General features: G+C 34.8%; 1 protein-coding gene across 4 annotated transcripts in view; it reads left to right on the top strand.

Annotated features, from left to right (window-relative positions):
* Positions 1 to 18,121, top strand: part of HMCN1 (hemicentin 1) — a 462,896-nt gene that overhangs the window by 246,821 nt on the left and 197,954 nt on the right. For all 4 annotated transcript variants that reach the window (XM_003815598.5, XM_063598296.1, XM_063598297.1 and 1 more), the window contains 8 exons: positions 2,149 to 2,343; positions 5,343 to 5,438; positions 6,638 to 6,765; positions 8,538 to 8,682; positions 11,810 to 11,922; positions 13,875 to 14,034; positions 14,656 to 14,824; positions 17,559 to 17,686. In XM_003815598.5, coding sequence (XP_003815646.4) covers positions 2,149 to 2,343; positions 5,343 to 5,438; positions 6,638 to 6,765; positions 8,538 to 8,682; positions 11,810 to 11,922; positions 13,875 to 14,034; positions 14,656 to 14,824; positions 17,559 to 17,686 — 1,134 coding nt within the window. The remainder of the gene's footprint in view (positions 1 to 2,148; positions 2,344 to 5,342; positions 5,439 to 6,637; positions 6,766 to 8,537; positions 8,683 to 11,809; positions 11,923 to 13,874; positions 14,035 to 14,655; positions 14,825 to 17,558; positions 17,687 to 18,121) is intronic.

The following is an 18,121-nucleotide window of genomic DNA, read 5'->3' as shown; positions in this document are numbered from 1 at the left end:
AGCTATTCTATTAACTATGTTTAAATATGTTTAAAATATGTTTATTTTGCCTATTATTTTTATAAGTCAAATTTCCATATAGATGGATTAAGAAAAATCTAAACACTGATACACGATTTATTTATAAAAATATATTGTTCAATTGTGGTATTTAACCTAATTTAATTTTGTTTAGGTTCAATAAATAAATAAGAGGGCTTCTGAAATTGCCACATGAAAGTTCAATGTACTGGGTCAAGGTTGCTGTACACACTTATGCACCAGACACACACACACACACACACTGCGTTATTACTGAAGTGTTGTCATACTGATTTCAAAAATTCATTGACAAATATCCAGTGGCCATGAATAATGCCCAAAGTACTATGTTAGCTGCTGTAAAAGATAAAAATATGGTTACAAATATAAACTCTCTAGGAAATAAAAAACAAATGTAGTCTAACAACAGGTTGAATGTGGTGATTGCTATGAGAATGGTAGAGAGTGAGTTCTCTGAAACTTTAGAGAGGGAAGAAATCATGCTCATCTCAACTGGTAAGAGATGGCATCATAGAGGAGGGGCCTTTTAAACCAGATTAAAGATTGCCAATATTTCAACAGCCAGAGATCAATAACAGACATTACATTTGTGGGAGATGGTAATAACAAGGTACTGATATGAGAAAGGTCAGTCCTTGCTTGGAGAAGAACAAGGGATGCTGATTGCCCAGGTAGTAACATTTATAAAGGGAAATAATAGGAGATGAGGCTGCAAAGTTGGAGGAGGCTCTTTAACCTATGCTGAAAAAGCATTAATGCTGCTTGAGAGACAACTGTACATCAAACTCCAGAATTCCCATGGGAAGAAAAGTGATCTCTGTAGGAATATTTATGAGCCTGCTAACTAGTGTGACTATGAGCAGTTGTGAGAACCCATAGAAAAGGGGAAGTTAATATAATCACAAAGAATGGTGACTCCAAAGTTGAATTGACTTGGCTTTTAAGCCTGCTTCCATAATTCAACTCCATGTGACACTTAGCAAATTAACTATCTGTGTTTCAGTTTCTTCATCTATAAAATCAGAGTAATAACAATACCTACCCCATAGAGATATTGTGAAGATTAAATGAGGTAATAATTGACAGCACTTAACACAACCTCTGACTCTGTAAGTGGTAATTATCATTTCTAACCAAGATTTAACCTTGACTTTATCAAGGAGCCTTCCCTAGGGTACACCTCTTAGAGTCCTATATGAGCAGGTTTCATCCATTGCCTCCAAAAGTACCCTGTGTATTTCTCCTTGCCTGGTGTCTCATCACCCATAAGTTTCCAGGATGTATTGAGAGCCTCATCTATTTGAACTTGCTGACAGTATCCTCCCTAAACAGGATTCCTATGTTTTCCAAGATGTGCCTCTGATGTATTTCTATGTCTTCCTCCCTGATCTCTGTGGTTACCTGAATTACGTGGATATCTGTGGCCTCTTATCTATAATTTTTATAGTTTCTGAATCATTTCTTAATTCTGTCTAAGATATTAAACTCTTCCTATTCTCTTTTTATCAAATACTACATTCTGTTACTTTGATTCATATTATTTATTCTAATATTTAAATTTCTCTAATTCAAAAATGTGAAAGGTATGAGAAGCAAGAATATGATATTGAACAAGGATATAATTTAGGAGTAGTGTTAGCTTGTTATATAGTGATTATAGAATAATGAACTCTGGTATAAATTAATTTAAAAATTCAACCAAAGGAGTAAGTTACGGAAAGTGTCAAAAATATCTTATTATAAAGCCAACTTATTTATAAGATAGTCTTAAAGTTTGAGCAATTTGACATAAACTAAAATTGAAAACAAATTTTTAGAATGAAAGATTCTCTTTATTTAAGGTGATTATAATTTGAAGTCCCATGCTTTTTATCATCTATCACCTTAAGGAAATGGTTGGGCTTCTAAGTGTCTCTCTTCATTTATAAAGCAAAAAAGAAACACCCACTGTTTTTACCTAAGAGAGGAATATCAACAGGGTAAATTTACAATATAATATGAACAATAATTCAAATTCAATGATTTGACAGTTTAATATTTAAGTTTATGTTTAATATGCCTGTATAATATACCAATGACTTATTTGTTGTTTGTAATGTCTTCCAGCACCTCCAGTTTTCATACAAGAACCTGCTGACGTGTCTATGGAAATTGGCTCAAATGTGACATTACCTTGTTATGTTCAGGGTTATCCAGAACCAACAGTCAAATGGCGAAGATTAGACAACATGCCAATTTTCTCAAGACCTTTTTCAGTTAGTTCCATCAGCCAACTAAGAACAGGAGCTCTCTTTATTTTAAGTAGGTTGAAGGAAATATATTTTGTACGAATATGTACTTTTATGTTATATATTTATGTTTTATACAGAGGTATTGCTATTTAAAATAGTATATTAATCTTGCCAACACATTTTATGTTCATTGCATTTTACTTTGAATTAGTACTGGCATTTTATATTCGGGAATTGTCATAAATGAGTTATATTTTATTCAAATGTATGTCATTAATTTATCATAAGGGCTTATGAAACAATATGACTTCTTCATATCTTACCATTTCTTATTGCAAATAGAGTCATCTGAGCCTTTACATAGATAAGTGGTCACATTACCTTGATTCTTGTAACAATTGTTGTATAGAAAGATAAAATATTACTATTAGTTAACTTTATTTATTTTGTCAAACAGTACATAACAACATAGGGATGCCTTGGAATCTCCTTTATTAAAAGCTGTATCCACCTGAAGCAAAAGATCCCTGCCACCCCCACAAAAGTCAAATACTTTCTTATCTAAAAATTTTATAAGCTATTCAGTATTCAGATATTTGGAAGCACCTTCTATTTTTTCAAATAATGCTAAGAATAATTGCATGGTGTTACCAGAGGAGGAAAAGCATTTAGATAATTAATTGCATTTTTAAAAATAATGGGATGTTTGGGGTATTTTATAGAAAGCTTTCAATCAGTTACTGCTAAGTTAATTATTTTAATTATTTTTATTTTTATATTTTGGGTGGGTACGGGTTCTCATTCTGTTGCTCAGGCTGGAGTGCAGTGGCATGAACTTGGCTCACTGCAAACTCCACCTCACAGGTTCAAGCAATTGTCCTGCTTCAGCTTCCTGAGTAGCTGGGATTACAGGTATGAACCACCATACCCAGCTAATTTTTGTATTTTTGGTAGAGATAGGGTTTTACCATGTTGGCCAGGCTGGTCTCGAATTCTTGACCTCAAATAATCCACCCACATCGTCTTCCCAAAGTACTGGGATTACTGTCATGAACCACCATGCCTGGCCCAAGTTTATTAACAATATTAAATATACATTGGCCACTTAAACTTTCAGATATAAATTAAATTGTCTAATAACAAGTGCTTCAGTGTTCAGCTCTGTGGTGAGCTCTGTGGTGGACAGAGTCAGATATAGGGTCCCTCATTGAGGTAGTTTGCAGTCCATTCTCTGAGTGGATGCCCATAAAAGGAGCTACTGGGAAGTACACATCAGATTGGGTCAGATTGTGCATGACTTGAATGTCCAGGTGAAAAAATGGATTTGATGAGCTAGAAGTTAGAGAGCCCCATTCCAAGTTTGATAGGCAGGAAAAGGTAGATGAAAGTACTGTTTCAGAACAACACCGCTACTTCCTACAAGATAGGAAGAGAGATGAGAGAAAGGGAACATTGAAAAGCTCAAGGAGTGATGATGAGAAACAACCCAGATGTTGATAAAAAGTGAGACCTGAAAACAAATTGATTAGAGGAGACAAAAGAAAAGGAAGAATAAAAGAGCTCAATATCTTGAGCAACAGTTGCCTAATTGTCAAAATTAAATTGTCTGGAAGGAAATTAGTAATTAGAAACTTGGTTCTCATGGTATGTTGTATTTCTACACAAATTAGCCCAAGAATTCGTAATATGAAAAATATCCCAGTTAGAACTAATGTATGATTTATTAATGGGGTGGTTTGCTGAATTTTTATTTCCAAATGAATGTTTGCTCTTTAGAGTAGATGCTACCTTAATTTACCAGATGCAGTTCTACAATTAGATGCATATGGTTAGCAGAGGAGTAGAAACTTTGTCATGGTTCTTTATCTCAGATAGTATGGGACTATTGATGCTGGAAAGCTGCACTTTTCTCTGTTCAAATCTTATCAATAGATTAAACTGCTCATTTTGGTTCATATATTTACAAGATTATACCCATTCCCCTATTTAAAATCCTCTCCTTCCTTCCTGATTGCTCACAAGACAAAACCATACTCTTGAGAATGTACCAGCCCACCTCTTCAACTTCAGTCTCCTGACTATCCCCACGCAACCTATAACTCAGCAGTCCCCATCCTCATGGCTCCAATACCCTCTTTAATTACAAATATTTTGTAATATCATTTTATTATCTTGAAAAATTCTATATATTTGATCTAACTACATAATAAAAATTATTTTAATATCTAACACATACAAATGAAAAATGAGGGAAAGTAATTTATACTAAAATAATGCATATTTCAATATGTAAATACTCTGGCATTGTCTACAGAATATGAAGATACATTTATGTGGCATCATTATGAATTCAATAGCTCAAATGCAGACTCATGCAGGAGTATAGGATTGATGACTCAAAAACTCCAAGCTGGTGAAGTGATTTTCTAAGATGATGTGCAATTATTACTAAAGTTCTGTCTTTCTTCTGCACATACAGAATTAGGTTGCAGACTCATGTAGTTACAAACAAAGTTATGAAATACACACATTTCAGTGGGAGCTTCAAAGTCGTGCTGGACTTGGGATAATTGTTTCTTTGCGAATCTGCCCCATGTTTCACCTCTCTAGTTTTTACCCACTGAATGCCAGCAGACTTCCCCAGTCATTGCATCAACTAAAAAATCTCCCCTGCAAACTTCTAACAGGGTGGTGGTGCAGAGCCCATTGATGGTGCAGCTTTCCATTCTTTGTACAGGCCATGATTTTTCTAGTCATGCTCTTGCCTTTGTAACCGATTAGATTTGGACTGCCCGTCCTCTATTCTACTCACTCAGATATTACCTCAGTGTGAATCCTTCTCCAGTTGCCTTTCATGCAGTCACTTCTGTCTCTGCTTCCAGAGCTCACTGTCTGGAACTCTTTGTTAGCACTTATTTCACTGTGGTGTGATGGCTGGTTTCTGTGTATGTCCCTTCTTCAACCAGAAGGCAGTGCACACTTTCCATGCACAGATCTCAGCACTGTTTCTGGCACATAGTTAATGCTCCATAGATGGTATTGGATGAGTAAATGAGTTCTTCTTTTTAGACTTATGGGCAAGTGATAAAGGAACCTATATTTGTGAAGCTGAAAACCAGTTTGGAAAGATCCAGTCAGAGACAACAGTAACAGTGACCGGACTTGGTAAGATCAATTGAATGTCTACATACCATGGTCTTCAAAGTCATCAGACTTCTTTTACTATGTCATCTCTTGCCTGTGCCACTTAAAAAAAAAACAAAAGATAAATGACTAATTACTAGACCAGCCTTCCCTTCCCTGCCACACTTCATATTTCTTAGAATGTTAGTCCTGGAAATAACCTTAGAGATTATCTGCTCCAAAATGAAGGGCAATTTAAATAAATTGTTTCAAATCTAAATATGAATACACACATGCACACACACACACACACACACACACACACACATATTAGAGTTGTGGTCTTTTCTGATTCCTTTTTTACATTTGTTATTTTAGTCAACATGCAATTATTTTTGTGTATGATAGGTAAAAATATAATATCATTTATTTCCAAGTAAGACATTTGATGCAATATCTATTATTGAATATTCTCTTCCCACTGACTAAAATACCCATTTGATCATGTAGTAAGTTTATGTCCCCATGTCTATTCCTTAGAATTCTATTTCTGAAATAGTACTACATTGCTTAAATTATTATAGCATTTAATATGATTTTTATATCTGTCAGTACATGTTTCTCATTAATACCCTTTTATACAGTTTTTAAAATATGTCTTCATTAGTCTACATACACGTTTTCCAAGTAAAATCTCTTGGGGATTTTACTTTATGTTAAATTTATTCATTAATTTTTAGAGAAGGGCATATTTACAATACTCCTTTACCATTCCATCTAAGAGAGTCAACCTCATATTATTTGCTTGAGCTATTACAACAGCATCCTTATTGATCCCATTTCTTCCAGTGTACTTACAGTTTTCAGATTAATATTTCCCCAGAAAATGATCCTGATGATTACACTTTTCCACTTATAAATGCTTTCAGTTACTCTCCATTTGTCTACTGAATACATTGCAAATATCTTGGCTTGACATTTCAGGCCTTCCATGCCATAAGCATTCTTTTTTACCTTGTTTACTACTGCAGTAATGTATTACCTGTCCTTTTGCATTCCCCCTACTTAGAAGGAGACTTTAATTTTTACTTTCAAAATCATACCCATTTTCATGTAAATATTTTGTTTCTGAAAACTCAAACTTTCATAGCAAAACTAACAGTCTTTGGGGCCTGTGAAGTGGCTTACCTTTCTTTTGGGTGAAATAGAGTTGAAAGTACCTGTGCTCTCTCTTGATTTAGTTGCTCCACTTATTGGAATCAGCCCTTCAGTGGCCAATGTTATTGAAGGACAGCAGCTTACTTTGCCCTGTACTCTGTTAGCTGGAAATCCCATTCCAGAACGTCGGTGGATTAAGAATTCAGCTATGGTAAGAACATTTTAAATGCATGCATTCACATTCTTTTGTGAATTTTCTTTTCTTTTTTTTTTTTTCTTTGAGACAGTTTCATTCTGTCGCCTAGGCTGGAGTGCAGTGGTGGGATCTAGGCTCACCGCAACCTCTGCCTCCCAGGTTCAAGGGATTCTCATGCCTCAGCCTCCAGAGTAGCAGGATTACAGGTGACCACCACCATGCCCAGCTAATTTTTGTATTTTTTAGCAGAGATGGGGTTTCACCACGTTTGCCAGGCTGGTCTCAAACTCCTGACCTCAAGTGATCTATCCACCTCGGCCTCTCAAAGTGCTGGGATTACAGGTGTGAACCACCACACCTGGCCCACATTCCTAATTTTCTTGAGTAAGAAGTAATGTATTCCAATCACCAAAAGTATCGATTTAATAAATATACAAAAATATGTTTTTATAAGTATATCAAAGCTTTTCTTTATTATTGACATATTTTTGTTATTCATATTATTTTGGCATTAATAAAATGGAGAAATAGTGTTGTAATTTTCATAATTTTATATTAAATTCAGTGTCACTAGTGAACTTTTTTCAGAATATAGAAGAACTGAAGCAAATATTGTTATTTTCATAGTACTTAAATATTTTTGTGCTCTTCTTTGTAGTACATTGTTAAACGTTAATATTCCCATAAAATTCTTCCATTTTATATATCAATCTTTATTATTATTAACTTTAAACATATCTCTCATTATGAACTATATAAAAATGTAGATATATATTGTCATTGTTTTTCAGTGTAAAATTTTTTTTATGAAAGGATGTGAAAAATGTTTACAGTTCTATGAAATTTTTTCTGTAAATAAGCTATCTATGGCAATAAGTTTTCTTCTGGCTCAGAGCATTTTTCTTTCCATTTTCCAGAATGTTGAGACTCACTCTCTTCTTGAAGTACTGATTAGAAGTGAATATGCTGAACCCAGGAGGTGGAGGTTGCAGTGAGCCGAGATCGCGCCACTGTACTCCAGCCTGGGTGACAGAGCAAGACTCCGTCTCAAAAAAAAAATAAAAAATAAAAAAAAAGTGAATTGACTCATCTAAGAAAATGTAAAATTTCGTATTTGCATAAAAACCTGAGAAAAATTAGCAAACGTCACTTAAAAATAAATGTCCTTGTAGAATGATAGTATTTGAGCACACAAGTATCTTATATGCAGTGTGGATGGATGATACAGATTTAGAGGTGATCATTCTTAACTGAAAATATTACCAGCCCTCCCTGACACAATTCGTATGTCACATATTGCCCACTAATATTTGCATCTGTTACCTAACAAGAGTGGGTGTTGAGGTTAAGTCCTTCTCCCTTGGCATGAGTAAGTGCCTATGTGCCAAAATAAAAATATCAAATGGCTTGCTAGTGGTAATAAGGCCTTCTTGGAAAAGAACAGTTTAAGCCAAAAGTAAATATTATAGTGAAATTTGGGGTTTGAGTGATGACAAAATTTACAGGAACATTAAACAAGTGATGTCTATATCTTTCTTTTTTTAGCTTGTGCTTAACTCTCTGATAAATATTAATAGGTATAATATTTGGAGGTATATCAGGATTAAATTGTACAATCACACTCTTGGTAACATTTATGCTCATTGCTCTTCACTTAAGGACATTAGAATATTTTGTTTATAGACTTTTAGTAACCCAGTTGGGAAAAAAAGAGAAAGCAGATTCATTTTTGACTCTCACAAATCCTTTCTTTTTAAATAAAAATTACCTTTTTTTTTTCCTTTAAGTTGCTCCAAAATCCTTACATCACTGTGCGCAGTGATGGGAGCCTCCATATTGAAAGAGTTCAGCTTCAGGATGGTGGTGAATATACTTGTGTGGCCAGTAACGTTGCTGGGACCAATAACAAAACTACCTCTGTGGTTGTGCATGGTAAGAGACACACCCAATGTTATTGTTTCCAAACTGTGTTCAAAGTAGTTGTTCTTATATTTTAATCAAATAACTCTGTTCCTCTAATTACAATTAGATATCTCTCTTAATTGTTATTTCTTATTTCTTGAACAATATCTACATTGTTAATGTTGTTTCCAGATTTCCCTTTTTTATGTACACAAAAAAAGACATTCTTGGGAGTCACCAGCTGAGTCTGGCCAAGGGCTTTTGTGAGTGGTTTCTTAATTGTTAAAAAAGTGACCTTGGCTCTCAAAGAATTATGTTTAAAAATACATTTTAATTTCAGACAAGCTGAACTCATTATACCCTCCAGATTGCCTTTTCTTTTTGGATTGTGCAACCAGCATGTCCTTACTAATGACCCCTTTGTGCTTGAGCTAGAAATGACCTAAGCTTTTCTAAAGGTCACCTCATGTGCTCCAAACAATCTTCTTGCATGTTAAATAACTTAAAGGTCACAAATAAGAAAATCCAGAAGCAATCTTTTTCCATTCGTGACTAACAGTAACCAGCTTTTTACATCTCAATAATTGACAGCTTCATAGATTAAGAAATTGTCATAACTTTTTAATATACTTTTTAAAGACTCTGCAACATTGCTTTTTTAAAAAAAACAAAAAAAAACCATCGCATTAAAAATAGCTTTATGTTCAGAGCTGAATATCTGAGGGAAGAAAGTACTACAAAATACTTATTTTTAGTAGTTGATTTATTCTTTATTTAGAGTGTGAATTGGAGAGTCCAGTAGTTTTCCAATTTTGTTTGGTCTATTGACAATATCACTGAATGCAGACCATTTTCTTTTGTTATGTCTGCCTCTCTTAAACAGCCTCTTCCACCTTTCTCAGTTTTACGTTAAATATCCACCACATCACCTTAGATATTCTTGGAGAAATATTATTTTGAAGAAATACTAAAGCAACACTAAATTAGTTATAACCTAGAGGAATAAATGCATACTGACAGATTGGATATGGTTGTGTAACTATTTTTCAAGAAGACCAGACCATAGATTTCTTGAACAGTGCTTATAGACTAGTTTGAGAATCTAGTGTAGGAGTGCCCTCATGTTATCTCTCTTTGACTTCTAGTGACTGCCTAGAATATTGTGTTGGATAGGATTCTGAGGCTGAATTTTCACTTGGGTGAAAAAAATGACAGGATTAATTATGATGTCTTTCCTATCAGAGGGGCGAGGATACAGACAAACGAATGATATGGTGTATTGTGATGCAAGAAGTTTTAATATTAAAAATTAAGAGATCATTTCACAACATTCATTTGTCCATTTTAGTCCAAAATGAGTAACTAATTTAGTCAATGGAGTTAAAAAATTAGTGCAGCCATTTGGCATTAACTAAATCTTGCAGACATTTAGCAGATGGATGTGATGCAGCCTAGCAGCTCTCTATACCTCTGTATTTATGTTAATTAGCAGTGCTGTTCCTTCATCATTCTGTGTCTCCATTTTTAAGAATACTCATTAAAGGCTGTCAATCCAATTCTTAAAATAATGAATGAATACAAGTATAAATGTAAATTAAAATGACAAAACAGTTTAATTGTCATATTGGTTTATATAGATTGACAATCTGAAAAGAAACTTCTCTTCCACACCCAAATGTCATTAGATTTCAAAACTGTTGCCTAAATTTGCCACTTTTCTTTATTGCTGTCAAACTCAGTATGTTTGTATCAAAATGGCTTATTCCATGTTGCCACAAATTGACAGCATACTTGAAAGATGAATATTCCATGATGATTCTGAAAATTAAATTTCTTGCTTTAGAGAGTAGCCTGGCATTGTTGTTTAGGGCTGGGGATTTGCTGCCAATTCTTTAAGAATAAATTATCTAAAGAGTAAACCCAGCCATAGGAAAATATGAGTATGTAGCATATCTAATCTAAGCCTTCCAAGGAATTTTTTTGCACTGAGGTTTCTGGTGTCTCTAGTTCTAAAAAACTTCTCCAGAGTAGTTATGATAATCCTTGAAAAATCTGATTTTAAGGAAGAGAAATGATGAGTGATTGAGCTCCCAGGAGCAGTTCCAGTCTCATCTTTCCAGAAGATGGAAAGGAAACGCCTGTTATAGATTGGGCTTTTATTGTCTTCTTCTCACTATGTTAGGAACTTTCATATATGCAAGCTTCTTTAATCAAAATCACCACCATTTTGAGAACATCGAGTATTGATGATTTCTGTTTGTGAGAGTTGGTTCTGATTATGATTTACACAGAATGGAGGGATTAACCTTCCTTTTCCTTTTGCTTCTACTCATGTTAATTCTTCAGTTGCTTTCTAAAGTCAAAGGTGTTATTCTTCTTACTGAAAAATATTGACTTAGAATCCTTTTAGTCTTTTAAATGTAAAAGACTTGGCTGGGCGTGGTGGCTTATGCCTGTAATCCCAGCACTTTGGGAGGCTGTGGCAGGAGGATTGCGTGAGCCCAGGAGTTCAAGACCAGCCTGGGTAACAGAGCAAGACCCTGTCTCAAAAAGTATACATATATATATTAATTAATTAATTAATTAATTAAATTAAATAAAAAAATAAACTCTTAAGATTTGAGTTTTACCAATGAATTCTTCTTAACAAAACAAATCTTTTTATCTAGGTTAAATGTAGTAACTCACAAAATGATTCCTGAGTATAGATAGATATTTAATATGTAGTGGTTAAACAGCCCATTTCTCTGGATGTAGGCTTATGTCAGCTTATTGCAGCTTAATGAATAAAGGATAGTGATTGCAGACATGCATTAAATGTGTAGCTCTTAGAGTGCAATTCTGTCTTGGGTTTCCAGCAAAAAAAAAAAATGAATTTTCTTCAGTCCTCTCTTATTTTTGTTAGGAAAGTCAGCTTATTAGACATCACTTACTACTTGATTTTAAGTTTTTATTTCATTTTTCAGATCATAACTACTTTATTGTCTTTGTTTAACACACTCTTTTACAGAGATTATCCTACATTTTTATCAGAAAATGTTAAATAATTGCTCATTTTTACAAACATTGATGTTGTAATGAAAATGTTCAACTTTAAGTAGATGATTTTAAATGGAAGAACAGGTGCTCAGATTCTAAATCCTACTTACCTTTTCAGTTCTGCCAACCATTCAGCATGGGCAGCAGATACTCAGTACAATTGAAGGCATTCCAGTAACTTTACCATGCAAAGCAAGTGGAATTCCCAAACCATCTGTCATCTGGTCCAAGGTAAATGATACATCTAGTTATATTTCCTGAAGAGCAGAGTGTGAAGTTCACCTGCAAGTTATCCCCAGTCTTGAGCAGGAGGCTCAGGAGTGGGGCATGGAAAGAAGATAAGTTAATAAAGGATTTCCTATGTGGCTGGACAGATGTGCTAGGAACCCTCCAAGAAACCATATAGATGCACCTCAGAAGGCTCCCTCGGAGGGACAGGAAGTTGTGTATTTATGCATGACATATTCCCTCCACTCCCCAGAGAAGCTTACACTGCTGTACTTGCTGGCTGTGGCCTTCTGGGGCTTTGGATAAAGCCCTGGTCCAAAAAAAAAAAAAAAAAAAAAAAAAAAAACTTAAGTGCAAGAAGGATGACCCTGGTGGCGCATGTGGAGCTGACCACTAGAGCTGCGCTGAAATTAAGAGGGAAGAGGGCTTAGGGATGTGGCTCGGGGTAAAAAAGGAACTGCTATGAGATGTAAAGTGCTTAGAAAAGTTCCCGGCACACAGGTTATGCTATGGACGTGTTCACTGTAATGTTGCTAATACCATTCAAGTCTCAAGTAGGTGATTTCACTAAAGGCCTTTTAAGGTTCCTTCTAAATGATATGACTGCATGGATTTTCCTGTTTATAAAGTTCTATGGTATAGTCACAAATTCTATGTATGACTAAAAATTGTAAGACACATACACAAACTAATTTATTCCCCTCTATATCCCTGTCATGTTGTTCAGCTTTTACTTGTATTCTTGCAGTAAAGAAAAGCCCATTTCCTGAGGAAGTCCTTTCATCCTTGAACAGCCACAAAGATGGCACATTTTCTGTAAATGAATTTGAACCCAGCAAATACAAAGTAATGACATGCTAATGAAGTATGGCATTTTTATAATTAGCACTATTAGTGTTTTGCCATACCATCTAGTTTTATCTATCTAAAAATCTCTGAAATATGGAGAAGTTGGTGTTGACATTTGTAAATAAATTAAAAAGTTAGCTTTTTAAAAAAATTATTCTGGACAGAAAAGTCACAGAAGTGAAGCTAATCCCTGAACTGCACAGTAACTAGCACTGAGTAGAAGTTTAATGCATTTTAAGGAAAATGTAAAAGTGAAATATTTCCAGGTTGATCTTTGTGCTGTGGCCAAGCACAGAGTAGTTAAGAACTTGGGCTCTAGAGCCTCGCCGCTGGATTTCAACCCCAGCTCTACCACTGATGGGCTTTGTGATCTTGGGCAAATTACTCTACTCCCCTCTCCCATGCTTTGATACTCTAAACTGCAAAATGAGGGTTGTGGTAGTTGCTACTCGTAAGATTGTTGTGAGTGTTAAAATTGTTAATTCAGGTAAAGTGCTCGAAACAGAGTCTGGCATAGCATAAGCATTCACTGTACCATCCTTATCATTACTGTTCTCTGCCTTCTTAAGTAGCTCTGGAATGAAGATGACATGATTTGGTATGGAGAAATATCACTTTTAGTACTTTTTTTTTTTTTTTTTTTTGAGATGGAGTCTCGCTCTGTCACACAGGCTAGAGTGCAGTGGCACGATCTTGGCTCACTGCAAGTTCCACCTCCCCGGTTCACGCCATTATCCTGCCTCAGCCTCCCGAGTAGCTGGGACTACAGGTGCCTGCCACCTCGCCCGGCTAATTTTTTGTGTTTTTAGTAGGGACAGGGTTTCACTGTGGTCTCGATCTCCTGACCTTGTGATCTGCGCGCCTTGGCCTCCCAAAGTGCTGGGATTACAGGTGTGAGCCACCGCACCTGGCCCACTTTTAGTACTTTTATTTGTCTAATTTTTCTCATAAATAACTTTTTTCAAGTTAGCATTTTAAAATTTACTCTATTCCCCTCTTGGAGATGTTTTTTTCTCTCTATTCCTCTTCCAGAAATTGTCACTCTTTTATAATCTTAAAACAAACAAACAAACAAAAAACCCTTTGCTTTTCGCCGTGTTTTGCAGAAAGGAGAGCTGATTTCAACCAGCGGTGCTAAGTTTTCAGCAGGGGCTGATGGCAGTCTGTATGTGGTGTCACCTGGAGGAGAGGAGAGTGGAGAGTATGTCTGCACTGCCACCAATGCAGCCGGCTACGCCAAAAGGAAAGTGCAGCTAACAGTCTATGGTGAGAGCTGGTGGAGGAATGGTTTTTATTGACATTGTCTATCTGTGCCAAAACTCACAGTTCTTTCCCCAATACTGTTACCAGATGCATGTACCCCTAAAGTGAACTGCTCCCCCAAGTTTCTATTTTTTTTTTTTTTTACAGAAATGCATTTTTTACTGCCAACCAAAATCACTTCTACTTAGATTCTGATTTTAAGGAATGCAATTGTATAGTCTTTCGGAAAAATTTTATGGTGTTTTCCCAAGAAGTATGCTTATTGCACCCAACCCTCTTCAGTAACACCAGTTAGTTAACACTCCTAGCAAAGCCAAACCTCAGCTATGTCTTGGGTAGGAGTCTGCCTTGAGGGTTTACTTTTACAGATGTTAGACTCTGAGAGGGCATTGCAGCTGATCTCTTCATTGTGTTCTAAAAGGAATTACTGACTAGAGAAAGTTTTTCGTCATTTCTCTTTTAGTTCTCACAATAAATGTATTAATGGAAAGTTTTAGCTTATGTCCTGAATAGCATCTTTTTATAAATTACTTAAGAACATTAGTAGTCCACATTTTAATGTAAATTAAACTGTGCTTTGTTTTCAATATACTATTTCCCTTCCAAAACATGTGTTTATTTTAGTAAGGCCCAGAGTGTTTGGAGATCAACGAGGACTGTCCCAGGATAAGCCTGTTGAGATCTCCGTCCTTGCAGGGGAAGAGGTAACACTTCCATGTGAAGTGAAGAGCTTACCTCCACCCATAATTACTTGGGCCAAAGAAACCCAGCTCATCTCACCGTTCTCTCCAAGGTAGGAGATCTGGGATGAATTGCAACACATGAAAACATAATCAACCTCTTGGGACAGATGGCCATGCCTATTCAGGTTATCAAACGTCTCAAAAAATCACCTTTAAAATTGAGATAATTCACATGTACATCTGAGTCTACAGGAAGTATTTATAACACTGAATCATGCTTCTGACATCTTTAATGTCAGAAATGCTAACATTCAGCTTTGCCATAATTTTTCCCTGGTGCATTTTATAAGGTAGTTATTAAAATGGAGCAGAATTGTATGAGATTCCTGTTAGCCCAATGTGTAAGCACACATAGAATTCCATTAATCCCATAAGAGCAACAAAATACAATAGGCACACTCTAATGTCTAGGATTTGGCTTTCATTGGATGATTTTGTAAGTCTTCTTGCTTAAACCCTTATACAAATATGAGCACATTGAGACAATATACTGTATTTGATAGGCTGAGTGACATAAGAAGAAGAATGCTGGAGCTTTAAAAGCACAACCTTTGTTGCCAACCAGCTATAAGTTTAAATTTATCTCTTACACTTAAACTTTGCCTGAAACCTTTGGCAATTTTTAAGGGGTCTCTCTGAACCTCATATTTCCTATTTATAAAATGGGGATGATACTTACCTGAGAGAATTATGTAAGATAATGTATGTTTCACATTCACTGTCTCTAGTTCTTGGTTACTATTTTAACCCAACATCAAGGCAAAAGTTACTGGTGAAATAAGAATTAGTCACTAGACTATAATTAACTTTCTGTTAGAATCATTGATATATAATTATGAAGATATAAATTCATGCTAGTGTCATTTCCCTACTGCCAGTGAAGGAAAAAAATAAAGGAGGACTTTATATAATTTTACTATTTGTTTGAAAAAAATATTTGTTTTGAATGTTTTTTAGTAAAAAATTACAGTAATACAGATCAGAAAGTTTTATTGTTCCCTTCCACAGTCACAGTTTCTCCTCCCTCTTCCCAGGGGCAAACACTGCCACGAGCTTGGTATGCATTCTACACATACATCCTTAAACAATGTAGATTACTGTTTTCTGTGTTTTCAATTTTGTTTTGTGTGTCTGTTTTCAATTTGCCATTGTAACAAATGGTATATTATTATTTTGTTACTTGCCTTATTAAGTCAACATTTATCCACTGTTATACATAGGGATTCCATTTATTCATTTTAACTGCTACATGCATATTCTACATTTTATTTTTTCATTCCTTTATTTATGGACATTCTGGTTTGTTTACTCTTTTTTTTTTAAAAAAAAAGGCTTTTCAGTGAATAGCTTTGTATATTTCTCTTTGTATACTCATGCATGACTTTCTTTAGGACCTATATACAGAGCTACAATTCCTGGTCAAAGCAAACTCCTCCTTCCAGCTTTATAGGCATTGCTAAATTGCTTTCCAAAGGGACAGTATTGATTGTCCATCCACCAACAGAATATAAGTGTACCTGTTTCCATGTTCTAATTAGTGCATGGTATTGACTGACTGAGGAATTTTTGCCAATTGATGGGTGTAAAATGGTATCTTGTAATTGTTTTAATTTTCATGTGATTAACTTCAAGTGAACTGAGAACACTTTTACGTGTTTGTTGGCCATTTGTGGTATTGGTGAATAACCTGTAAATCTGTTGCACAGTTTTCTGGTGACTTGTCTTTCTCTTATTGAATGTAGAAATTTGGTCTTTATTTTTGATAATAATCTTTTGTCTTTTATATGTGTTGAAAATATCTTCTCTCAGTCTATTTCTGTGGTGTCAAGTTTATGTGTGGTGTCTTTTGTTGTACAGAAGGTTTCAGTTTTTAAGGAGCACAGTGTATTAATCTGTTCTTTTTCAGATGTGCACTTTTTGTATCTTAACATGAAGAAAATTATAAACATAACCTTCAATGTTTAATTCTAATATTTTAAGTTTTCTTTTTCACATTTTGGACTTCAATCTATCTGAATTTTAAATTTTGTAAATAATATCAGGTAGTGCTCTAATTTTATATCTTTATTTTTCCATTTGGAGAGCCAGTTGCCCGACATCACTTTGAATAGTCAATACTTTCCTTACTTTTTGTAATATCACCTCTGATGTTACATATTACATGTTGAGTTTTCAAATATGCTTAGGTCTTTCTGGAGGACTCTGTCCTTAACTATTTATTCATTTGCATGTCTCTGGGCCAATAGCACTCTTCATTTGACTAGCTGTATAAGAAATCTTGGTACTAGGTAGGTCTACCTAGCCTCCCCTATCCTTTAAAACTATTTTAACACAATGCAATAACATTTTTATATGTAGGTCTGGCTCACCCAGCTGCATTATTACTTGATAGGAGGAATGTATTCAACTATTTTTGAGAACATGTATGTCTTCTTTTTCCTTTACTTTAACATTGTAGAAAATAATAATAAAACCTTCAAAATAAATTCAAAGTTAACTCAAATATACATTTGCTTTATAGAGCAGAAAGAAGCACAATTATTTGGGAATTTCAGACCATTAAGATTTAAAAGTAAAATAAAACTGTTTTATGTTTGCAGGAAAATCATACACAAGATAATTATGAAAAGTCCTGGCTTTTAAGGTGTATAGATGTACATTGCAGATGGGAAAATGGTTTAAAAAACTACTTGCAGAGTAGTAATTTCATACTGAAGTGTAGCTGCATAGGGGATATTTAAATTCTCCTCTTCCATGGTCTACTATATGGTTTCTTTCTTTTAGACACACATTCCTCCCTTCTGGTTCAATGAAGATCACTGAAACCCGCACTTCAGATAGTGGGATGTATCTCTGTGTTGCCACAAATATTGCTGGGAATGTGACTCAGGCTGTCAAATTAAATGTCCATGGTGAGTCTTGAAATGAGAACATATGACAACCCTGTGGACTGGCCACACAAAAACCCATAATCCTAGTTTATTTGACAGTTAATTTCCAAATTGTATATAGAGTGATTAAAGAAAAAAATTCTCTAAAATCTGAGACTTGTGATTTTCTTTCGTTTACTCTGAAAAGTCTTCCTGCTATTTATAAACAATCTTCTGTTTCTTCCTTTATCAAATAAACTATGTTAAATTTTTGGATCTCAATTTTTCTAACGGTCAACAGTCACTTATTGCTATTATTGTTGATATACAGTAGGAAAAAAATGTGTTTAAGCTGGTAGCATTTTATAGAAGCTAATACAAATTTCAAATAATAATTTATTAGTATTTAAATGATAATTTTCAATATTTAAAGATCTCAGCAACTGAAAAAATTCTGTTTCCTAGGACTCTTTGACT

The sequence above is a fragment of the Pan paniscus genome, chromosome 1 (genome assembly GCF_029289425.2).
Source record: "Pan paniscus chromosome 1, NHGRI_mPanPan1-v2.0_pri, whole genome shotgun sequence".
Lineage (NCBI taxonomy): Eukaryota > Metazoa > Chordata > Mammalia > Primates > Hominidae > Pan > Pan paniscus.
The sequence above is the reverse complement of the archived record's forward strand: the minus strand, read 5'-3'. Positions and strand labels throughout refer to the sequence as shown.